General features: G+C 41.9%; 1 protein-coding gene across 1 annotated transcript in view; it reads right to left on the bottom strand.

Annotated features, from left to right (window-relative positions):
* LOC111863172 (locomotion-related protein Hikaru genki) overlaps positions 1-26,487 on the bottom strand; it is a 133,979-nt gene that overhangs the window by 5,282 nt on the left and 102,210 nt on the right. Inside the window, exons 8-9 of the mRNA XM_023849227.2 lie at positions 16,117-16,326; positions 4,923-5,096 (exon numbers count right to left, since the gene is read on the bottom strand). Of these exons, the coding sequence (XP_023704995.2) occupies positions 4,923-5,096; positions 16,117-16,326 (384 nt within the window). The remainder of the gene's footprint in view (positions 1-4,922; positions 5,097-16,116; positions 16,327-26,487) is intronic.

Here is a 26,487-nt window from a genome sequence, read left to right on the forward strand (position 1 = left end):
TGTGTTCTGACCTTAAATGTAACAGTACTGTTCTGACGCTCGTCGGAAAATGGCGGTTGAACAGAGGGCCAACATCGAATTTTGTTTGAAGTTAGGCAAAACAGCCGGAGAAGCATACGAAATGATGAAAAGTGTGTACGGTAGTGATTGTTTGAGTCGCTCGAACACATTTCGAAGGTATGCTGTATTTTGTGACGTCAAGGAGGATATTGAAGACGTTGCACGTGCATCACAGCCGAGAAAAAGTCGCACTGAAGAAAATGTGAAAAAAGTGACCGACAGATGTGTTCCTGCAAGACTCATTGAGGAGCTTTTAGGAATACCAAAAAGTACTGTGTATCAAATTTTGACCGATCATTCATTTGGGCAAACGGAAGGTCTGTGCGCGGTTTGTACCGCACGCGCTGTCAGGCGATGAAAATCACGCCAGAGTGGAACACCGCAAAGACATGTTACGGTCGCCCCAAAGTGATACAAAATTTACAAAATCGATTGTTACCGGTGACAAGACATGGTGTTTTCAATATGAGCCTCTCACAAAGCCGCAGAGTGCAGCGTGGTTAAGCCCAAAGAAGCCGAAACCAAATAAGGTGGGCATGCAAAAGAGTCGAGTAAAGACACTGCTAACCGTTTTCTTCGATTCCAAAGGAATCATTCACAAAGAACTTCTGCCAGAAGGTCACTCAGTGAATTCTGATTATTATCTCGGAGTCCTCAATCGTTTGTGGGCGAGAATTCTTCGAATTCGACCTGAATATCGAGAGCTAGGTTCCTGGTCGCTCCTCCACGACAATGCCCCACCCCACAAATCGAAGATCGTGCGGCGCAATTTTTTGGCCAGAAAAGGGATCACAGTCCTTGATCATCCTCCGCATTCGCCAGATTTGGCTCCAGCAGATTTCTGGTTGTTCCCCAACGTTAAGTTGGCGATGAAAGGAGACCGTCACGACACCACCCAGGACTTCCAAAGGGAATGTACCGCAGTGTTATATGCGATTCCACAAAAGGAGTACAGTGACTGTTTTCGAAAACTTTTCAATCGATTCCAGCTATATACTGATTCAGACGGAGACTATTTAGGATGAAAAGAGTGAAATTTTGAAAATAATTTAGGATTTGTATTTTTAATGAACACAGTCCTGGACACGCATTCTTTTATTTGCGAATGCCTTGTTATTTTGCTGAAGACGTAACTGATGTCGTTTTGTTCAGAAATAGTTTCCCCATAAATTACTGAAAATTAATAAAAATCGTTAAAACAGCTTCGAATAAACCTTTCTTTATTCTTTGTGGAGCCCATCTGAAGGGCTCCTATTTCGGACCTGTAAAGTTCATATTCATCAGGCACTGATGTAAGATTTAATTACCGAATGTGAATAAATTTTATCAAATAGTTCAGGCACTACCAAATCACGCATGCAAACACACGTACGTATATATATATATATATGACGGACGGATGGCATTCCAAAAGCCAACTTTTCGTCCTGGGAAAAGAGGGTGCAAACTGTAAATCCACGAAATTTCAAGATCACTCTTTTTAACAATTAAAATGTTTCCTCATGTACACTAAGTACATGCGAAAGTAAAGCACTGTTTGCTGGAACGGATGAGAATAGGTATGTAACAGACAACCTTCACGGAAGTAGTCCTGTTAGTTTATAAAATTATACCACCGAGTTGCAAATGTATTCATCAAACGAACGAAACAGGCTGAAATGATTCACTGCTGGTGATGTGAAACAACTTTCCCATTGTGTGAGTAAATCTGAATTAACGTGTTCATTAATTTTTATGGCGTGGTAGTGCAGTCATATGAAGAGAGGTCGTCAACAGCCGTGTGCTCTCTGGCTGCATCGACAAGCTCTATTGACGAACAATACGCCGCTACGACAATTACACTGAACAAATGACTAATACGACAACAAATGAAAAACACTGAGCGTGAGGGCTCTTCCTCTCCCCTTCGCTTCATCCCATTATACCGCAGGACACGGTTGACATTTTGTGAACAAATGAATTGATGCTGCGGGGGGAGGGGATTCCATGGGCTACTCATCCCTCTTCTGTCCGGACTTGGTTTCAAACGGGGTGGTAGAAAACGAGCACGAGAAATGGAACCCTATAAACAGTATCGCAGTAGAATCTGAGTCTTTTGTGCCAATAAAAAGCGAAAAGAGAAAAGTAAAGTACAGAAACAGAAAGTAAAACAAATTGTTATATTTACGCATAAGAATGACGCAACAGGGAATAATAAATTCGTTAAGCAGCGTGAATACAGACGGTTGGTACTGTGTCTGTGCTAACAGCTACTGACACCAGTCCATAATAATCACCATAATTTTGCGCAGTACAATTATACAAAATGGCCGAAAGGTCTGCAACTACTACCAAATTCTTTTGTTTAAGAATATTATAGAGTAATATAATTAGGATTGAGGGGCACGCGGCAGTGTAGTTAGTTGAGGCACTATGTTAAAAGCAGGAAATTCCAGGGTTCGATTCCCGATGAGGTCATTAAATTTTTCATTTGATGTATTCTTTCCAGCCGAACTATGGCCTTGGGGTAGACCCTGCCCCTGACAGAAATGAGTACCAGGAATGTTCGTGGTGGTAAAGGGCGGCCGGCGAGTAAGGCTGACAACTTCACCGCCATCTGTAAGCCGATTATCTAAAGAAAATATGGGAGCCTCGAAACCATTCATCGAAAAGCGTGTTACCGTGCCTTTTGCAAGATGCTGGATATTTCAGAAATAGGTACACCGACAGATACAGCGTATTGGTAAAACTGTTCCGCAAGTCGTGCATGATTTTTCTCAGTACTGTTTTATTGCAGTTCCAAGACGATTTCCTTTACACTCGCTGATTTTGAAATTCTACTCTGACAGACGACTCAGTCATTTTATAATGAACCCTGGGTAAGAAAATCATCGTCGAATATGTCTGCGGTAGCTTTAAACACGATTGTAATGTTAAACATTTGAAATTTTCACGAAAATTTATAATCTGGTCTTCTGGGTTATATCACCATATACAAGTAGACTCGCAGGTGGTTGTCAACGTTTCGGAAGAATTTCCTGCTTCCATCTTCGATATGAATATGAAGCCAGCAGATTTCTTTTAAACATCCGTATTACATATCAGGTGTAAGAGCACGAAGTTACCTGAAAATGTAATCATAATAAATGACATTTAAATTTGCAATTCAGGTTCAACATCATTTCTTTTTCTTACTCTCCTCTCTCTGTTTTTCTCTTATGTGGTTAAAGACTGACGAAAAATATAGCCCTTAAGTGATATTTCTAAGATTTCTTATTAACAGTTGTAAGTCGCGAAGGAAGGATTTGTTGTAATGATAAAATTAATTACTTAAACCTTGAGGTACTGACATTTCTCATGTTCAACTGCATTCAACATTCCACATGCAGAAGTACATATATCAGTCATATCTAGTTATTTCTTGAACTGTAACACAGAATTGTAATGTGTAGTACCGTTGCTATGCAACGATCGCGAGACAACATGTGTTGCTTGGCAACGGTCAGTAACGTTCTTGCGGAAACAACATCCATTCTATCGCTAGACATCCGCCATGACAACCCTGTTGGGGGCGGTGTCTTCTGTTGGGTTTGTCCCGAGTTTATATAATGAGGACACCAGTCCAGCTGCAGTTAGAGCTGTCAGCAGTTCACATGAGTCAAGTGACGTGAAGTAGCTCTGTGAGGAGAAGACTAGAAGGTTGGTGTGAAGTGGCCCCCAGCCTGGGACCCAATTAGCTGAATTGTGAGTTGAGAGGCGGTCCTGGCCGGGGCGTCTGTAACAAGAGGCCCTGAGTGCGGGAAGCTGAAGACTCTCCACTCTGTTAAATCTGTTGCCAAGAAACGGCTAGTGGATATTGTAATAAGACTTGTGACATTAGTCTGTGTGTGTCAGTGATCTGCAAAGCGTAGATCCGAGTGGTGTATACAAGTGGTCAATTCATACCCCGTCTATAGTCACACACACACCATAAATACGTGACAGTCGGAGCATAGTTATGTGAAAACTGCATCTGCAATTATGCAGTTTTATAAGCTGTTACGAAATTAATTCCCCACTGCTATAACAGACAAAGAGGATAAATCAGTACAACGCACGCAGTCACAAGGGAAGGACACAACACAGGACACAATATACACAAGAATATAGGAAGAGTACTCCCATAGGAGAGGATCTACATAACTCGAGAATTTTAAGTGCGACATATAGATGATAAATCTTGAAAAGTTTTAATATATAAACTTTATTATCATGACATATATACATTTGAATCATTTTATAAAGGAGACATGATGGCATACAGCGCAATAGTTTGACGTAAATAAAACCACACCTGAAGATGGCACATTAGTGCCGAAAAATGTAGTGAGGAGAAAAGTGAAATTGTGTGCACTATAAAACGGTTGGTACAAATACACATCATGAAGATGAATCAGAGGAAGCAATTTTCTGAACCGGTTTCCGTACCAATGCAAAATATGTAAACATCAAAAAGCTCCTGTTTAAGTGTCCAATTCTCGCGTAATGTCTCATGTCAAAGATAAAGATTATCAGTTTCATTTAAGACTTCGCTTTACGTTGAGTTCTGATGTACGAGATGTAATAGAAGGAAACATCAAAAATAGGCCTCATTAACATTTATGCAAATTTTGTGGCGCGAATATTTCGTGTTTCATTTGACAGCACTCAATTTTCTGAGACTTAGACTAACATGAACGTTGGACCAAGACGGACGGATAAGTCACACAGTTAGTTATTCATAATGCTCTCTGGTCTCTATATAGGCAGAAACGTGAACTGACATACAGTCGTGCTAACTTCAACTTTAGCTAAATCTTTATTCAGTAACGAAACCTTCAAGCGTAACAAGATTATCGACTCACAGAACGGTGGAGGATGTGACCAGAAGCCGGTTTCCGTGCACACGATGCTGGACTCGCCGACAAGCTGATGGCGCTCGTTGCAAGTGAACTGCACAGTCGACCCGACTTGGTAGTGCGGGCCCTCGTCCACCAGGCGCCCATTGACGGGAGGAAGGGGCGGTGGGCACAACACCGCTGCAACACGCATTGCCGTCTTGTTAGAAGTTCAGAAGTCAAAACCAGTGTCAATACTACTACCTACATAACTAAACAATACTCTGCAAATAGAATTACTGGGTTTTGGGACTTTTCATCGTCCGGAATTCTAGGTAACAGAGGACACGACGTTTCAGAAACTGGATCTGTTTCTGTCTTCACCTGAAGACGGAAATGGATCCAGTTTCCGAAACGTCGTGTCCTCTATTGCCTAGAATTCCGGACGACGGAAAAAGTCCAAACCCCCAGTAATTCTGTGTGTCATCCACCATCGTCAGAACCCTTTAGAATCTACTCTGCAAATAGCAATATAGGAAGCGGGGTTGTGACTAGGCTGTGGCATATAAGACCGGGGTTCGATTCTTGACAGACGCAAGAGGTCTTCTCCTTGTTATCGCGTCCAGATCGTCTCTGGGGCCCACTGAGCTTCCTATCCAATTAGTAATGTTTTTTTTTAACGGAGATACAGTGTAAAAAGTGTGAGGCTCACCACTCTTACACATGTGCTCAAACAAACGAACTCCGTGGTTTTAGTCCACAAGCGAACAATACCGACCGAGCGACCACCGCTTGTTGTTGAAGATAGTGCCAACTTTAGCGGATAGAGGGTGTCGTGTGGTCAGCGCAACGAATCCCTACGTCCGTTAATTTCGGTTTTCTAGACCGGAGCCGCTATTTCCTTGAAACAGCACCTCAATTACTTGTATACTCAAGAGGCTGAGTGGACCCCGTTCCAGACCCACTACTTCTCAGAAAATATGGTAGCACTGGGAATCGAACCCAGACCTCTGGATCTGTAACTAGGAACTGTGAACACTAGACCACCGGGGCTGTCAGGCGATTTCTTAAGTCTTATTCAACGACGCTGTGATTTTTGAGAATGCAGGGAATCGATGATACGATGATTTATTAATGCGGAGCAGTTGGTGGAATGAGAACTGGCAGGGAACCAGAGTGCTCTAAGAAGACACGTCTCAGTGCTAATTCGTCTACCACAAATCCCACAGCACCTTTCCTGAGATTGAACGCGGACCTCCGCGGTGGGAATTTGGAGGATAACTTCTTGAACTATGACACTGACTCAAACCCACTGCGCTATTCTCCTGTTCCTCGAGAAGATGTCACGTGGTGATGCTTAATTAAGCATACAGACAGCTTTACCTTACCTTGAAATAGTATAAATAATGCAACGCAGTGTTCGTATACAAGTGCATCCGGCAATTTCATAAACCTGTCAAGTTCAGTTTTTCAGAAACCCACTATTGTCCATCACTTTCTGGGTCCCTACATTTTGCACTCGCTGTTCACAGCAGCCGCTTGTTCGAAGGCACGAACTGTCTTCTCTCGCTCGGACACTGGGATCGTGGGTTGGAATCCCACTCTGTGCATGAATGTTTTGTGTGTGTATGCGTTTATTCTGTGTTTGTGTTGTCCTGTGTTTAGGTAGAGGCCTTGAGACGGGCTGATCACTCGTCGAAGGAGTCCTACCTTCTCTGAAAAATGATTACGGAACTGAATAAGATTCCTGGGCCCTGAATGGGCTGGAAGAGTCATTGACATTAATTACAAATTAAATTCAATATTCATTCCGTGTTACTCCTATCCTAGTTTCATATTCATTTTCTCCATCTGACTACATAAACAGTACTATACTATTTGCACAAATTTCCACTTTCTTAAAGTAAGAAACTATGAAATTTCATTCTCTCTAAGAACATTTCTTAAATTACTACAATTGCCTTTTACAACGTTCAATTACACAAGTATGACAGTCGGAAAGAATGTCGTAAATTTTATTTAAGTACAAAGTAACACGCGTTCAGATTTTGCTGACATGAAACGATGAAACGGGATGCTATAATGGAGACTTCTTGAAGACTTCCGCTGCACTCACAATTGCCAACAAAGTAAGTTTCCTAATTTCTGCAAAAATATATATTTATAACGTAAATTGAGGGATAAAATTTAACTGTGTTACTAAAGTTAAGCGTTTAAGCAGACTGGACGAAAAGAGTAACTTGTTCTGCACTAGCTCCATTTGCTGAACTGACTTCCCTACCTCTCTCGCTCAGACTTCTTGGTTAAATTACTTAGAAAACAAATAACTTTCACCGCAAAGCGAGTCTAATGCACTAAAGGTTAATCTACATGCCTCCTCAGGGTAAGTAAGCCTTCGTTTAATTGATTTTAAACTGAAGTTTAATGGAAATGATCGTAATTATCATTGAAAATATTCTGAAGGTTAATGGTCTCTGAACTGAGTTTTGGATGGATGTGAGAAATAATTACTACGATTCTTAAATGAATAAGGTCGTGCTTGGAAAGTTGATATATTTCAGATCATGGAACTCCTGGTGTTCTTTAAGAATCCTGGAGGTTCATTATCTTGTTCACAGAACTCTTACACCGCACTCAATACCAAGCCAGTTAAATCCACCTAAAATTTCATAGCTTACTTCTATAAGTTTATTAGTCTTCATTATTTCACATCAAATTCTGTTACTTTTATTTAACCCATAACCTTAGTAACGTCTATGATTCCGTTAGCAGAGAAGTACTGTACAATATTCTCATAGAGTTTGGGTTACCCATGAAACTAGTTAGGCTAATTAAAATGTGTGTAAATGAAATGTATAGCAAAGTCCGTAGGGGTAAATATTTGCCTGATAAATTTCTTACCCAGAATCGTCTAAAACAAGGAGACGCTTTATTGCCACTGCTTTTCAACTTTGCTTTAGAATATGTCAGTAGTAAGACCCAGGAAGGCCGCGCCATAGCTCAAGCGGTTGGTCGCTGGCTTCCCACCGCGGCGGCCCGGGTTCGATCCCGGGTCTGGTCAAGTTGGATTTGTGGTGGACAAAGCGGCGCTAGGGAAGGTTTTCTCCGAGTACTTCGATTTCCCCTGCCAATCTTCATTCTACCAACTGCTCCACAATCACCCTCACCTATCATCTGGGGCTGATACAATAGGCCAGAAGTGGCCGCAGTGCAAGGGACTTAGTCCCACACCATTAGCAATAAAAAAAGACCCACGAAAACCAGGTTGGTCTGAAATTAAATGGGACATATCAGGTGTTGGTCTATGCTGATGATGTAAACGTACTGGACGATAATATGGGTACATAAAGAAACTCACAGAAACTTCAATTGGCGCAGGTAAGGAGGTTGACCTGGAAGTAAACACAGAGAAAACTAAGTATATGTTGCATTTTCGTCACCAAACTTCAGGGCAAAATCATAATATAAAACAGATACTTTAGAAACGTGGCACAGTTCAGATATTTGGGAACGACAGTAACAAATCAGGAGGAAATTAAGGGGAGATTGAACTTTGGTAATGCTTGCTACCATTCAGTCCAGAACCTTTTGTCTAAAAACATGAAAATTAGGATATACAAAACTATAAATATGCCTGCGGTTCTGTATGGGTGTGAAACTTGGTCTCTGACATTAAGGGAGGAGCATAGACTGAGGGTGTTGAGGAGAACATTTGGACCGAAGAGAGATGAGGTGACAGGAGGTTGCAGAAAACTGCAAAATGAGGAGCTTCATAACTTGTACTCTTCTCCAAGTATAATTACAATGATCAAGTCAATGAGGATGACGTGGGCAGGGCATGTAGCACGAATGGGACGAAGAGAAATACACGTAGGATATTGGCGGGAAAGCCAGAAGGAAAGAGCACATAGGAAGACAAAGATGTGGATAGGTGGGTAATATTAAAATAGGTCTTATAAGAATAGGATGAGGTGGTAGGGACTTGATTGACCTGGCTCAGGATAGGGACCAGTGGGGTTATAGGCCCACGTCTTGACGGGTTACCTAGTCCAACGTTCTACATAATTTCTCTTCATATAAACAAGTTTTGCAAACAGCGAGTGGAAGCTCTAGAATTACGAAATTCCGCGTTATCATACCAACTAACTGTGGAGAGTTGGATGAACGTGGGTTGCATAACAGTTCACAAAGGAGCGAGCCGTGTTTTGTTTCTAATAAGGAACGGCTTTCTCTGAAAACAGCTAATTGTACTAATATTTTCAATTTATCCTTTATTTCAACGGGCCTATTTTAGCAATTTCTGCCCGTATATGCCTCCTTTTAATTTCAAGCGTATTCAGCAACAAAATAACACGAAGAACTGCCATTATTATTGCAGCCATTTCTATTACGCAAATATAACACTGGAAGTAATACTGACGGCAGGTCTCCACAGTAGACACTACCACGGAACAAACAGGAATATATTATGTAAGATTTGAGGCTTTCACGGCGGTGACTATGAAGAAAGCAGTCTTCTGGGATTTGGCACCGTGTATATGTGGTGTTAACCGACGTTTCGGAGGAACATATCGCCTCCATCTTCAGGGTAGAAGAAAAAATATAAGATATCTGCAAGCGAAGAGACGGTAATTACCGTTTCTCACGGTCTCTTCGCTTGCAGATTTCTTATATTTTTCTTCTACCCTGAAGATGGAGGCGATACGTTCCTCCGAAACGTCGGTTAACAACACATATACACGGTGCCAAATCCCAGAAGACTGCTTTCTTCAGGAATATATTATATTTGACGTGAAGCGCTTGTGGGAAGTGCGTATTCGCAAAAGGCTTTTCTTATTTCAATTTTCAGGATCAATTACAGACGCACATTTTCTTGACATATTTCTACTTAGTGACAGAATTCCCCTGAGCTCCTTCTGAACAGGAACGATTCTGCAGTCTAAACACGCAAGACCCACTTCCTTCTTTATTCCAAAAACTTCTAAGCTTAATGTTTCTTATAAATTAGTCTCTTCTGACTTGCTTTCATATTTCTTCTGACAATAAATGTCTTTGTGTGGAATCAGATAGCCCATAGCTAAAATAATTTCTGTGTTACCTTTTCATTTTACCGGTGATTTCAACGGGCCATTTTTCTAGTAAAGTGTGGGGGGCAGTCAAATGAAAACGGGTCAGAAGCCAAAACATGTTAAAGAACATTTCTTACCTCAAAAGTAATCTCCAAAACTGTTAATACATTTATCCCGCTGGGAGATAAGACGGTCAATCCCATCCTTGAAAAAGCTTGTGGGCTCTCTACGGAACCACATCTTTACCCAGCCACACACGTCTTCGTCCGATGCAAACCGATGTCCACGAATGTCTCTCTTCAGGGCTCCAAAAATGTGAGAATNAAACGTCGCCATCACTTTACTGGAACTTGTGTGTACGGCTTTGGATTTCTTTGGTGGGGGAAGAATTCAAGTGTTTGCACTGTTGGCCTTTGCCGTTTGCTCTCGGGTTCAAAATTAAGGCACAAAATTTCGTTCCCAGTGGCAATACAGGACAGAAAAGCATACTCTTTCTCATGGTATCGTTGCAAGTGACCCAATGATACAGCCATTCTGAGTCTTCTGTTCCTCCGTGAGTTGACGTGGAACCCACTGCATGCAGATTTTGCGGTACAGCAGGTGTTTTGTCACAATGACGTGTACGGAACCGTGACTTATTCCTATCAAAAGACTAATTTCTTCCACGGTTATCCGTTGGTTTGCCCGGATATGACCATCCAACACAGCAATATCATCAGGGGTGATGACACGATGAGCCTGTCCTGGGCGAGCATCATCTTGCAGTGAAACACGTCCCTGTCGGAATCTCTTTAGGCGCGTCCACATTACTCGTGCTCGTTCTCGCCAGGCTTGTGCTCGTCGGGAGACTCGTCTGGTTTTTACTTGTGCCCGTAAATCTTCGTCCACACTACTTCAGTTGCTGGCCAGGCTTCGGCGCGTGAGGATCCGTATATTTACTCGTAGTGTGTATAGGCTGTAGTCGTATTTAATTCATTGTCTATAGTTTTTAAATTAAAAATTTAGAATTTGCTTATCTCGTGACTTGTCATATCGTCCACATTACTAGCGAGCATAGCGAGTCGCACGAGCACGAGCACGAGTAATGTGGACGCGCCTTCATGCCACGCCAGCACACGCGAACGTGACATGCTGTGTTCGCCGTAAACAACAGACATGCGACGATGAATTTCTCGTCCTCCTACTCCTTCAACAGTCAAAAAGCGCACTACACTTCGCTGTTCTTCTTTACCCGCCTACATTATTGAATTTGGACGACTACACGTAGCGCTAACCTTACTTCCAGCACAATAAACAAACGACTAGTGTGCAAGGGCACGTTGCCACTGTGCTATCCTGAGTCCTCACCAGATGTTCGTACCGTAAGCAAATTCCAGTCTTACCAACTTGCGCGCCGTGTGAGTTATGCGTGGTGACCCGTTTTCTTTTGACTGCCCCTTACAAAAAAGCAAAAGTAAAGCTATATCTGTAACATGCCGTGGAGGCCCCTAAGTTTCCACATTTTCTAGACAATGGGTTCATAGATGGCGCTGAGGTTGTCAGCCTTACGCTTAGCAACGACGAGTAAACAACGGTTGCTAGGCAATGACGCTTGCGTTGTCACACTTGCTTGAATGTGGGCAGTTCCCACACCCCCAAGAATATTCCTCGTACTCATTTCTGTTAGAGGCTGAGTCGACCCCAGGGCCGTAGTGCGGCTGGAAGGGTTAGGTAACTAGTGGGCAGGCCATTCTCTAATAAAGAAGTAAACAAATAAACAAATAAAATGTGTGTATGCATGTTTGAAAGGTAGTAGAAAAAAAAATATATAATCTGAGGAATTCAGAAATGGCAAAAGAAGAATTATATAAGAAGGAAAACATAAATAGTGGCAGAAAAAAGTAACAAGTAGCGTAAGATAGAAAGAAACAGAAAGAAAGGGGAGTAAAATAAAAGGCTGTAATTATACTGAGTGGCTGTAAAAAGAATGTGTAGGGTTTAATGACTTCCGTGCGGAATAATTTCCTCACGGATCCAGTAGTAAAGTTGTGCTTAATTAGCGCACCATGATGACGTATATTGGAGGTATAGCTCCACGTATTTTAACCTGGTAGTAGATGAAGGTTTGTGGTTAGCTTCACGTCTCGGCTGCTTTATTGCGAAAAAAATCCTTGCTATTCATTGGATTGGTGGTTGCGTGTATCTGGGAGTCAGTATGGGCGCAGTAAACAAAATGAAAATCTGTGTAGCTGCTGGGAATCGAACCTGGATCCTAGTGTTCCCCCGGCCAACCGGCTGTACCGACTGAGCTGTCGTGTATCCGACTTGAATTTCTCATAAAGCCAGCTGTTATCACGACTAATTACTTGCCCACATGAAAACATTCTGCTTGCCCAGCACGTACCGTGTTCCAGGGACTAAAATTGGTCCACATAATGACATGAAACCGCTTTTCCTGCTACCTCGTTTTAATTACTTCCGCCACTTCTGGGTACGAACCAGATTTATTTACTGTCCATCGAGATTTGAACCGACTGTTCCACTCTACACGGTGGCCTTAGCCGTCCCAATACGGAAACCGCAATGTTGAGATCTCACCTGTCCCTCGCGTCCAGACAAATTGTTACTCAAAACAAAGGGAAGTGCCAGGACCGGAAATTAAATTCGGCATGTGATTAAGCGAGCCAGTAGTGACGGCCTGCATATGTAAACATACGGCGGCGTCTCTCTGCTGTACGAGCGGTGCAGAGATTAACATAACTGGTTCACATCCGAACTACTGCTAAAGGCGAATTTTTATTTCCCGTTTTAAATTCTAATTACTGCCCTACGCGTAGGGCACTGTTAGCTCCGGTAATTAACTTAATACGCCTAGCGTCAAACACAATGTAAAACGTTTTATATTCTAACACATTACTTCGTCTTGCATATCGATCTGCGATTTAAATACCCCTTCAGAGATCCATGCAACAACTACCTAACGCACGGGTTTTATATTTTTTCAAATATCTTAAATGACTCGTTTTATATATTAAAATATTATCTATCTATCTATGGCTCTACAGCCCTTTGTTGGACCTTGTCCGCGGGATCTGCCCGTCGTAAGGCCGTTAACCTGCACATAAGACAGCACGAACACAGAATAAACACACACAGACATCCATGTCTCAAGTAGGATTCGAACCCACGATCCAAGTGTTTAAATAGGCGAAGACAGTACATGCCTTAGACAGCGCGACTACTACGATCGGCAAAACATGAACTAGATACTGTTAAATTATATATATAAATTAGTTTATACAGTAAATATAATTTAGATTAAAATAAAGGGAATGAAATCGGTGGACCACATAGGAGATATGAGAAATGCATGAAGCACATCAGTTGGAAAACACGCAGAAATGAGGTCACTTGAAGCACCTAAAAGCTGATATAAATATTAAATGGATCACAGAGAAGTAGGGTATGACTGAATTCGTCTGGCCCAGAATAGGAGCCAGTAGTGAGCTCATGCGAATACGAAAAGAAATCTTAAAGGCGGAAAATTTCTTGACGAGCTGAGAGACTTTCTCAACGTGGACTCTGCCCCAGGAGCTAATGGGTTAAATCATTTTGTGGTTATTTTCTTTTTACAAATTAAGTTTACCTTATTCTCTTAATCTTACTGCGTCCTTCATGTTATTTTGTCTTGTTTTACCTCATTGACAGGCATTAAGTTAAGGTTTTAGCAGTAACTGCAAAAATGAAATTAGCTTGCAAAAATTATCGGTGAAGATATTTTCACATGATAATTTATAGTAATAGTGTCCTGAGATTGTATAACTTTATTACATCGAACTCTCTGGATGTTTGTAATACTGATATTTTATGCAGGACGAAGTGAATAAATTAACATTTAAAACATAAAACGAGTTAAGTTTTATTTCATGGTTACTGTGTCTCAAATGAAACTGAAATAATTTCCCCAGGCAGCGATTATGGCTAACATGAACGGCGCCATCTTGCTACCTGGTTTTCTGCCATACCTCGCTACTAGATTTACGTCAGATACAATCCGCGAGGTACAGTGAGCTGCATGAAACGCAGACTTCTGTTTTTACTCATAATCCCGCAACCTCAAACTGAAATCAGAATTTTAGAAATATTTAGGAGCTCAGTGGAAACTGTATGTACTACCTGTTTGCATGTTGAATGCTCTACAATTTGACCACGAAGTGCATTTAAGAGTTCCGCACGATTCTCATAACAACAACAACAACAACAACAACAATAATAATAAAAACTTGTTTTTCCTGAACAGCATTAACCAGTTATGTTGGCAATGAGGGAAAATGTGTTTCTGATAAGTAGAAACCGAATTTTAAATAACATTTAGATGAATTTGTGCTTCAGAAAGTTAAAAGTTTAAAATATGTATTGAAGGGCGTTAATAAAATTTGAAGAGAGCCAGTTCTGCCTACTTAAAGATATTGGTCTCTAGTATTCTTCTCGATCACCCTTTTCTTTTATGTAAAATGCATTGACTCATTATCTTAGTTTTCGGTTCCAAAATATTGAACTTGGTCAATATCCCCTTTGCATGGACTGTAAGATCATGGCGCTTACGAGGCCAACGTTTTGCTAACACCAGAGCTAGTCGTCACTATGGCTTCTGAAAGCATGGACAATTACAAATGCGAACGTGTTAGACTGGCTCTACAACTCGGCAAAGCCCTGAAACTGTGGAGCTCCTTATCAGCCCTGATTAATACCTCCACTCACTATCGCACCAGCCAACAAATGACGCACAAAACTCTCTCACTGCTGCAACTTCTCCCCATACAAAAAAGAGAAAAACTTTTCAGCAATATTTCATCCTTTTGTTTGGTTTGCTTGTGTTGTAATAAAAATAGCTTCTTAATGGGAAGGCATTTCTCAGCAACGTGTACCCTGCTGGTCGGGCGTCAGCGCACGGCGAGCGCCTGGCAGTTATGCTGTCTTCCCTCCAGTATACACCATCCGTTCGCATTGCCACCCCTTAGTGGTGACTAGACATGAAGTTTGGGCTGATAACTGGAGTTATTGAGTGCTTATAACTTGTAACTACAAATAAGTTTTGAATAAATAATAGGTCCTTTTGTACATGCGCAACCCCTTGGCTACAGTCCTTTCGATGTGGTGTCTCCATGTCATCCTCCAGTCGAAAGTGACACCAAGATACTTTGCATTATTTACAAAGGGAATGTCTCGTCCGTTTAACTGTAGTACATCGTCAGAGACTCTAAGTATTCTACAGAAATAGATCGTCTGACTTTTCCCTTCGTTGATTTTTATGTTCCAGTGCCCAACCACGATTCGCTGCAGTGAGGCCGCGTTGCAGTTTGCAGAGAGCACGACGTTCATGTTTGTCGCGTAAATATTCGGTAGGTCTGTTAAATTGCTTCTAGCCTTCGCCAGCACAGTCATTCCTGGCTTTATTCTCGAGATGCATGACCAAGATTTTATTCTCTCCTAAACATGTAAGTGTTTCGAAATTGGGCCTCCTCTTCGACGAAGGAGGGGTCGAGCTTTCTGTGTAGGCGCTACGTTTGTTGCACCGTAGTTTCAGCACGAGTACATCAGCTCTGTCACGGCGTTCAGGTCACTATGGACTCTGTGCACTGCAAAAGGGAGCTAGGAGCTACATTTTCTTTTTCTGTGATTTATACGTTATGATACCACTGTTGAAAGATTTTAAATACCGCAGCTGTTAGATGAGTATAAAGAATTTCAAAGGAAAATCTTCAGTTAAAACGAAATGATTATATCAAACTATCACGGCCTCTCGGCAAGAACATCACGTGAGTCGGCGTGCAGTGCGGTCTACCGGATCTGTACTGCAAGAACAACATAGGCAGCTGGCACGGACTTGCGATCTGAATTTCGAAGATTTGTCCCTATGCTTATGAAGTTTTCTGTGTTATCTTAACTGTCATCTGAGGTCCTACCTCCCATCAGGATATTCATTGGTTTATTCCGAACAGACCAGTGAATGTCTGTGAAAGAGTGCAGTGGCGCTGGGAGTTGGGTTCTGTGAATGATGGGAGACTAGCATGTCTTGTTGGAGGGATGCCAGGTGTTGTTTGAAACATGCCGTGACTTCAAGATTTCAGAAGTAGAATGTAATTTAGAGGAAACAGATCTATAAACCTCACCCTCACAAGAAGGCACGGGTCCGGACCACTGTCCATCCACCTCACACTCGATCCCAGGGGGCGCTGTCAACCTGTAACCCCAGGCGCAACGGAACACGGCCCGTCCTCCGTAGCTCGTGTTGTGTTCCACCAGCGAGAGATGCGGGTCCTCTGTCTCCAGGCGCGGACATATTATGGGCATACAGTAGGGTACTGGGGCCGACCACCGTCCTGGTACACAAAAGTAAACGTATTTAGATTCTCACAACATGCAACGTCCGTGGGAAATCACAGACGGAAATTATATAGAACTGTGACTGACGACTACAGTTTATAAAACATAAAGGTTTAAAGCAATAGGCCATATGTAACCTCTCTGAAAAAGAGGCACAGTTGTAATACTTCGGTAAGACAATAATAAAACAAAATTACATTCATGACGCAGTTACGGACAGATCAAATTCGGAGATGCTTGTAAACATTACGTTTTAAATCTCCAGTCTTTAAATCTCCTGTATTAAACAAAAGTTAAATTGAAACATAGTTCTATCTTTTGGTTCATATGGATGTGAGACATGGTCTCTCGTCCTGATTATCCTCTTTTCGACCTAGATTATTATTATTATTTCCTAATTGTCAATAAACAACTCTTTGTTTGTAAACAGGAATTTGTATAACAAAGCGAGAGGCCCGCACTATTCTAGAAAGGTAAAGGTAAATCTGTCCCTGTGTTTAACTAATTAAGTACGACACTATAAAGGCGTATGGGGAAGTGGAAGTATAGATCCACATTTTCTTGATCTCGTCACTACCTGGAGATGAGTGATCAGCTTAATGCCCCGGCCGCTTTAGCGCCGGGGAAAGAACCCCTGGCACCCATTGGAGAGGAATTTGAGAGGACCCCAGAGCCGGTCTGGACAGCGTGAAGAAGAGACAATTCTTGAACCTACCGGAACTCGAACTCCGACCCCTCGATCGTCCAGCCCGTAGCCAGTCACTGTACCGACTACGCTATCCCGGCTCCTTTATTTTAGAAAACACAGACTAAATAATACAAAACTTAAGCTTTGAAAGATGACGTCTGTTTAATGCTCACTCTAAAATACGTTCTGTGTTATTATAATAAAGCAAACAAATATTGTGCTATGTAATTAATATTCTGTGAGTCTACATAAACAAGCGAATCTGCAATTTGTGGGTACAACAAAACACTGATTCTGAAAGAGCAGCAAACTGTGTAAACACATGCCTATTTATACCGTTCAATCAATGTCATGCTCATGTAACGTGAGCGGACTTCATTTCATTATCCTGAGAAATCTGCAATTTTGACGGTTACAGATATTCTAAAACATGCCACTGTAACGGAACCAGTCTATGGTTTGGATGGCATTACATGAGAAGTATCTTATAAGCCAAGATGCGTCTTGTCCGACTGCAACAGACGCTTGTGTGCCAAGACTGTATAACAACATGCATACAACGAATTACAGCTATCACTGGTATATCACGAGCCGATAAACGTAAGAGTGAAAATGAGCTTAAACATTCTGAAAATTTCGTTCTGTTATTGGCTTTAGATTTTCTATTCGTATGCTACAAGATGGACTATCACAGTGGCCGCAAGGTCTAAAGCATAAACTGCTCGAACACTGGGATCGTGAGTTCCAATCCCATTCGAGGCACGGATGTCTGTGTGCGCTTGTTCTGTATTTGTGTTGCTCTGTGTGTAAGTAGCGGCTTTCCGACGGGCTGATCATTCGTTCACGGGGTCCAGCAGTCTGTCTGAAAAAGATTACGAAACTGAAGAAGAAGCCCGGGCCTAACAAAGGGCTGTAGAGTCACTGATGAATAAATAATATGAGATGAGATGTTACGGCACAAAAACCACATTTTTATTTACATCGAAAACAAAAAGACTAGCATCAAATGGTATGGACCAAAATATGTTTCACTTTTCTACACAATGTCTGAATGAAAAAACTTTCGCTTCAATATAGTCGTATAAGTAATCACATAATAGACACACGATTTTTGTTCAGTTGCGTCGGGCAAGGTCGCATTAGGGGGCAACAGCTTCCTTCCACGTCTATCCACCCTATTATTCACAAATCATGTCTTATAATCTGAGCTACTGGAATTGTAGTTAAAGCATAAGAAAATAAATTCATTATGTCCCTGTCTAATCGTCATGCTTTTCGATACATCTGTTTCATCAGACCGCAGGACTCTTGAGTTCAACAGAAGAGAATGTTTTCAGTTCAACCATGTGTCACTGACGTCACACATATTTCCATGACTGATATTACGTTATAAGATCCATAAGCTAATTCATTTTATTTGGCATAATGAAAAATTGCCTGATCAGTGAAAGGAGTCTATTATTGTACCAGTTCACAAGCAGGGTGATAAAACTGACTGTAGTAATTATCAAGGGATATCACTGCTATCAACTTCATACAAAATTGTATCCAATATTCTTCTTTCAAGGTTAAGTCCATACATAGATGAAATTACTGGGGATGGTCAGTGTCGGTTTCGACGTAACAGATCAACTACAGATCAGATCTTTTGCATTCGTCAGATATTGGAGAAAAATGGGAGTACGATGAGACAGTACATCAGCTATTCATAGACTTCAGGAAAGCCTACGATTCAGTTAGGAGGGAAGTATTGTACAATATTCTGATAGAGTTTGGGATACCCATGAAATTGGGTATCCCAATTGATTAAAATTAGGTTGATTAAAATGTGGTTAAACGAAACGTATAGTAAAGTCCGTATAGGTAAACATCTGTCTGATAAATTTCCTATCCAGAATGGTCTAAAACAAGGAGATGCTTTATCGCCACTCCTTTTCAACTTTGCTTTAGAATATGCAATTAGGAAGGTCCTAGGAAACCAGGTGGGACTGAAATTAAACGGGACACATCAGCTGTTGGTCTANCGGGTAATGCTTGCTACCATTCAGTCCAGAACCTTTTTTCTTCTCGTCTGCTGTCCAAAAACATAAAAATTAGAATATACAGAACTATAATTATGCCTGTGGTTTTGTATGGATGTGAAGCTTGGTCTCTGACACTGAGGGAGGAACATAGACTGAGGGTGTTTGAGGACAGGGTGTTGAGGAGAATATTGAGGAGAGACGATGTGACAGGAGATTGGAGAAAACTGCATAATGAGGAGCTTCATAACTTATACTCTTATCCAAGTATGATTAGAATGATAAAGCAAGGAGGATGAGATGGGCATGGCATGTAGCACGAATGGGGAGAAGACCACTAGGAAGACCAAGACGTACGTTGGTGGACAATATTAAAATGAATCTTAGAGCGATAGGATGAGATGGTATGGTTTGGATTGATCTGACACAGGCTAGAGAACAGTGGAAGTCTCATGTTAACACATTAATGAACCTCTGGATTCCATGAAATGCTGGGATTTTCTTGAGCAGCTGCACAACTGGCGGCTTCTTAAGAAGGGCCCAGCTACAAGAGTGACTACTTCTTGTTCCTAGTGAGACGGGTACAAAATGTGTCATAGTTTCCAGAAATAAATTACAGGAATATGCATACTAGTTCCTCGTTTTCAAGAAAATTCTGAGCCAGTATAGCAAATTTATGCAATGCTTGAAAAATAAAATCCAATTAGAAGTTATAAAGGTAAAGCTGTCCCTGCAGGAGGCCGTTGGGGCCCATAGGGTTGTGAGATGTCGAGGCTCCCACATTTTCTAGACACTCGGCTTACAGATGAAGGTAAGGTTGTCAGCCTTACTCACCGGCCGCCCTTTAACCAACAGGAATATACCTAGTACTCATTTCTGTTACAGGCTGGGTCGAACCCAGGGCCACAGTGCGGGTGGAAGGGTTAGGTAAATTGAAAAATCCTAATACATTGGGAATCGAACCCGCGACCTTCCTGCTTGCAACATAGTGCCTCAACCAAATACGCTACCACGTTCAGAAAATCATATATTTCAGCCGAATTTCTTCTTTATTAATGTGTAAATAAAAGCAAGTTCCATTACCCTTTCACATAAACTGTAATCCTATACTTTTTCACCGTTCTTAATGAGTCTATCCTAAAAAGTCCTCTGTCCTAGCTTGCCAGGTTGCCAGGAAGTAAGCTGCTCGAAACCCGAATACTTTTAAGTCCTGTGTTCCTTAATGGGATGGAGGGTTAAATTCTCATGAATTTTGATGAAATAAACTATTAAAGTGTAATGAAGTAGACGTTGCTTCTTCCTCCATGTGTTGCGTCACCCCATATTCTGGCCATATTACGAGTAAATTGAGATAATAAGAAATGTGGTCCCCCCCAAAAGGGTGGAACATAATAGACAGAGGGTGTTGATGTAACAGACGGGAAGTAACCGCATGATGAGGAAATGCTTAAAGTTGTACTCGTCTCTGAATATTTTACGGTAAAGGCAAAAGGAAGGTCAACATTTCCTTGTGCTTAATGAACTAAGCACTAAGCCATGAAGACGTGTGGGCAGTAGAGCTGTAGCTCAACCATTCTTAACCTCGGCACCAGATGGAGGTGAGTGGTCAGCTTCACAATCCTGCCGGTTAAACCCCGCGGAAGTTTTCCTGGAACCGACTAAATAGTAGGCTGGCTGGGTCCCAGAGCTGGTTTGTAACTTGCAAAGAAGAAAAAAAAAAGTATATTGTTTCTGCCGGGAATGAAACCCCAGCTCGCACTCGATATTCACTGATATACAGCCAAATTAAATAGGAATAAAGCGACTGGAACAAATCAAAACCGAATTCAGGAGGAAATTAAGAGGAGACTGAACTCGGGTAATGCTTGCTACCATTCAGTCCAGAACCTTTTGTCTTCTCGTCTGTTGTCCAAAAACATAAAATTTCGAATATACAAAACTATAATTTTGCCTGTGGTTCTGTATGGGTATGAAACTTGGTCTCTCGCAGTAAGGGAGGAACATTTACTGAGGGTGTTTCAGAACAGGGTGTTGAGAATATTTGGACCGAAGGGGGATGAAGTGATAGGAGGTTGGAGAAAACTGCATAAAGAGGAGCTTCATAACTTGTACTCTTCTACAACTATAATTAGAATGATCAAGATGAGATGGGCAGGGCATGTAGCACGAATGGGGAGAAGAGGAATGCGTATAGGATATTGGTGGAATAACCAGAAGGAAAGAGACCACTAGGAAGACCGAGATGTAGGTTGGTGGACAATAATAAGAAGGATCTTAGAGATAGGATGGGATGATATGGACTGGATTGAGCTGGCTCAGGATAGTTACCAGTGGAGGGCTCTTGTGAGCACGATAATGAACCTTCGGGTTTCATAAAACGTTGGAAGATTTGTGGGTAGCTGTACAATTTGCGGGTTTTCAAGAAGGGCTCAGCTCCATGAGTGAGTGAGTGAGTGAGAGAGTGATTGGACATGTAGAATAAAGGTGACTGATGAAAAATGCATAAATATTCTGACGGAAAACAGAAAGCAACTGGAGTTGGGCTTATTCAGAAGCTTAATAATAAAGTTGATTATTCAATCAAAGATGTGAAGATGCGAATTGTATTCAACTGGCTCAGGGCAGAATCTCATGTTGGACTCTTTTGAGCACTATAATGAGTCTTCAGACTCAATAGAAGTCGGGGAATGTCTCAACCACTGGACCATCATCATCAGTCATGTTTCACACGCATAAAGAAAAGGTAAAGCTATCCCTCTAACAGGCCGTGGAGGGCCATCGGGTTGCGAAACGTCGAGGCTACCACATTTGCTAGAAAATTGGCTCACAGATAGCGATGAGGTCAGCCTCATGCGCCAGCCGACCTTTACCACCCAGGAAGACTCCTGGGACTCATTTCTGTCAGATGCTGAGTCCACTTCAGTGACATTGTGGGGACTGTAAGGATTAAGTAAACTGAAAAATCCAACGACCTCATCAGCAAATATACTCGAGACCTTCCGGCATGTAGAATAGGACCTCAAGCAACTACGATACCGCGTGCCTCCTTGTTTTACAATTCTTATGTTAATTTCATTAATTCTGATTACTTTCAACGCTACCGAACGTTTTCTCAATAATTTGACGATCGGGTCTGGTTCCTTTCCTGAATTCTCTTTGTTCAGAGAATAAAGCCCATATTTTCGAGAGAGCAAAATTTCCAAATGACATCTAGTAATGCATATAAGTTAGCATTCGCGATATCCCAGGGTGGGTGTATCCATCTGAACAGAGTATTCCTACAATTTATGCAGAAAATAGAGAAATAAATAGCACTTAATTGCGCCTCATATTTCATAAGTATGGCCACTGGTAGCCATTTTCCTCCACAGTGCGGCAGTGTTTAACAAGGAATCACCCAATAAAAATTTATCGATATAGGATTTGATGTTCTCAGTACGGTGGATATGAAGAATTCTATCTTCTGGGATATGACGCTGTGTGGTCAGTTGAGAGTCAACCGACGTTTCGGAGGAACACATCGCCTCCATTTTCATGGTTCAATAGTAAGCTAAGCAAGAAATCAGTAATCAATTATGAAGTTGGAAACATTTTCCTCTGAAATTTCGGGTGACTTTCAACGGACTACACGGTGTTATGTCACACAGAACTTCTCAGGTGTACGGACACTCATAAAAAATAGATGCCACTAGGATGTATTTTTACTTTTATAACTAAAATTATTAACATAGGCAATTTATATTTAAATTAAAGTTGATTTATTTTATATTAAACCTTCTAGCCGAAATATGAAATTGTAACAGATTACAGCAAACGCTGGACTATAAGTACACCAATAAATTTGTCTATTTAAATAAGGGGCCGGGGTAGCGCAGTCAGTACAGCGACTGGCTACGGGCTGTACGTGAGGAGCCGGGATAGAGCAGTCGGTATAGCGACTGGCTACGGGCTGGACGTGAGGAGCCGGGATAGCGCAGTCAGTAGCGACTGGCTACGGGCTGGACGTGAGGAGCCGGGATAGCGCAGTCAGTATAGCGACTGGCTACGGGCTGGACGTGAGGAGCCGGGATAGCGCAGTCAGTATAGCGACTAGCTGTGGGCTGGACGTGAGGAGTCGGGATAGCGCAGTCAGTAGAGCGACTGGCTACAGGCTGGACGTGGGGAGCCGGGATAGCGCGGACGGTATAGCGACTGGCTACGGGCTGAACGTGAGGAGCCGGGATAACGCAGTCTGTATAGCGACTGGCTACGGGCTGGACGTGAGGAGCCGGAATAGCGCAGTCAGTATAGCGACTGGCTACGGGCTGAGCGTGAGGAGACGGGGTAAAGGTGCCGGGGCGTGAAACTGACCACTCACCTCCAACTAGTGCCGAGCTCAAGAAAATGTGGATCTATACATCCACTCCACCATACACCTTCATGGCGTAGTGCTTAAATTTGTTGAGCACAGGGACTTTACCCTTTTTTACCTTTATTTAAATATGGCAAAGAAATATTCTGTACACACTAAGCTGATTATTGGAAACTTTTTAAAACGTCTCCCATTATATTATTTATTATGTTCTGTCGGAAATGGATAAAAAGAAAACGGGAGATTTCGTGAATGGAAGCCTAACGACAAGTATAACGTCCAACGCATTTTACTGCCTGGAAACCATTTTACGGTAGCGTTAGGCTTGCCAAGATACCTACCCTCACGCTGAGTTGTCTCATAGTCTGGGGTACACAACACGGGCCTTGGTAGAAAGGCACACCAAAATTTCATAAAGCCATTTATGATTGTCGATAAAAGTGCAAATTTAGTTGGATGTATTTTACTGCTGTAGGTCTCAAAATAGCGCCAAAACCAATAAGAATAAAAGAAAATGTGATCACTAAACTCGTAAGTTTCTACACGAAGCGTTCTGATTCGTCCATTCAATAGCTGGAGAAGAGCGAAACGAAAGATTTTGTCATAAAATGCAGCCCACATCATCAGAAAGGATCACTTCCTACATATCTGTCCTCAGCTGCAGGAAACTGAGGTGATTCTTTGTTCGAGTGCCTATCTTAACAATATCACCATACTTCTTTTGGATTGTTTTGGACTTCATATATGGTTTGGTATGTAAAAGACAAAAGAACACAACGTTTCGGAGATTGGATCTGTCTCCGTCCTCAGGTGGGTAGGGCAGGATAAACCTACTCAGTTGGGTCCGTTAGAAAGAGCTAGTCTCAATCACTGGACAAACCCCTGACTGTAGAAAACAGCCTATGAACACCCAACAACCGGTTCCATCAGCGAAAGATAAGGATAAAATCACAGTAAAAGACATGATAGAAAATTTGTGCTAAGCATGCACGTGTCAACAATGTAAAAGCAGAAGTACAGATTAAATTGCAGAAATTCAATTAAAAACGAAAGTAAAAACTTTGATAATGCATGCCTGGATTTTTCAGTTCACCTAATCCTTCAAGCCGCACTATCACCCTGGGTTCGACTCAACCTCTAATATAAATGAGTATCAGGAATCTTCCTGCGGGGTAAAGAGCGGCCGGCGCGTAAGGCTGACAACATCACCGCCATCAGTGAGCCGACCGTCTAGAAAATGTGGGAGCCTCGGCGTCTCACAACCTTATGAGTCTCCATTCGGATATTCCATCTGTGCTTATTTTTAGTCAACGCCCTTATTGGTGTGTTAGCATATGTCCTGCTTTAAGTTTATCACTAACTTAAGACGATCAGCTAGGCCAGAAGTTGATGTGTCCCAATCCATTTGAATGCTTCCTAATAGCATGTGCTAAAGCAATACTGAACTGCGATAAGACAATGACAAGAGAACGTTTATCTGTTATCAAAATAGGCCAGAAAGCAATCAGCTGCTTATTTTAGCAGTCAAAAGAAGACCAAAAATACACCTCGTTCCTGACATGCAGAGTTACATAACACTGAGGCAGGTGGCACCATTCCTTGTATAGGAGTGTTCAGTGAAATGGGTGCTTGTAAACTTCTGTCTGGAAAACTGCTTTCTCGTCCGCTCGCGGACAAGGAAGTTATTTCATTTTTATAAGATTCCAGCACTTCAAATTATCATGGATACTACAGTTTCAATCCCTTCATTCACATAATAAAATACTCTTAAATAAAATATTCCACCCAAGGTCGGGTCGAAGTGTCACAGTTCTTATTTGGTATCTGCGAGGCACCGAGTTCCAGTTTAGGCACTGAGATGAGTTGTTCTTACTGAAGTTCTCGTTGTCCTTCTCAGTCCCTAGGGACAAATGCTGGGACAGTACCTTAAAACGGACTGCAGCCGCATCTTTCATTATTATTACCAGTTCATAATTCACAATCATCACGCCGTTTTAGTCTAAATAACTTACGCACTTAAAGTAGCGACATCACATGACGTAAGGACCGATGAGTAAGACACTTCGACCAGTGTAAGCAAAACCAGTCTCTTAACATTGTTCACATTTAGCAAGCCGGCCTTAAATCTGCTTAAGTCTCGTAGATACGAGAGATGCTTCTTACGTTAACCTCTCGCAACTCAGAATTACTCATGAAAGACAGAATTCCTTTGGCACTCGCTAGAAATTCTTCATAGGGGTTTAAGCCTATCGAGAGACCTGTGCACTGATCAGTGTTTGTTATGTATTTTGTATAGAGCAACACAAAATTTCTGAAATTGTCTCAATATTCGTGTTCATGTGAGATTCTTTGCCCATGTAGTCTAATGCCTGGCATAGTAATCAGAAGCCACACCGTCCAGTCCCAAACGGTCAAAAAATTAGCGCAATAAATAATACGAAACGTGCGAGCATAATGCCAGCCAATCGGCTGAAGACTAATTAGAACCCAACTCCCGCAATTCCGTGCACATCAAACACATCCCAGACAATGGAAACTCTCCGGCATAATAATATTGGCACAACGATGAATCCAAACACAAGATTCAACTCCGCAGGCGGCCACCAGGATCGACAGCAACATTTGCATTCAAATGTAAGAGCACATTTCGGGTTCAAACTGAATCTACCATTGCACAGAGCACAGACTGACAGGTTATCCACACTTCAAAACGTGTTCAGTCTTCTCGAAATATGTACACGCGTGGTCGCATGATAATGTGACAGGAAGCTTCACAAATCGCAGTGTCAGCTCTTGTGGCTGGCTATAAATCTACTGGCTAATATGGCCATCTCCACCTGCTTTCATATGATTATATTGATAACGGGAGAGACCAACCACAGCCCCAGCGCGACTGAGTGCAGTAGCCGTGCAGCTCTGGTTTGCCAGTGCTGTCTCTCGCAATATTCCATTGGAAATGAGTATCTACTGGGCTGTGACATGTTTCGCGTTATGGCTATAGTCATAGAGTCATCGCTAATATGTAAATACATTGTTCATGCAGAATTATAAATTTGTCACACTCTTCGCTCTCCACACAAAAGCTACACAATCGCAA

Source organism: Cryptotermes secundus, unplaced genomic scaffold (genome assembly GCF_002891405.2).
Source record: "Cryptotermes secundus unplaced genomic scaffold, Csec_1.0 scaffold301, whole genome shotgun sequence".
Classification (NCBI taxonomy): Eukaryota; Metazoa; Arthropoda; class Insecta; order Blattodea; family Kalotermitidae; genus Cryptotermes; species Cryptotermes secundus.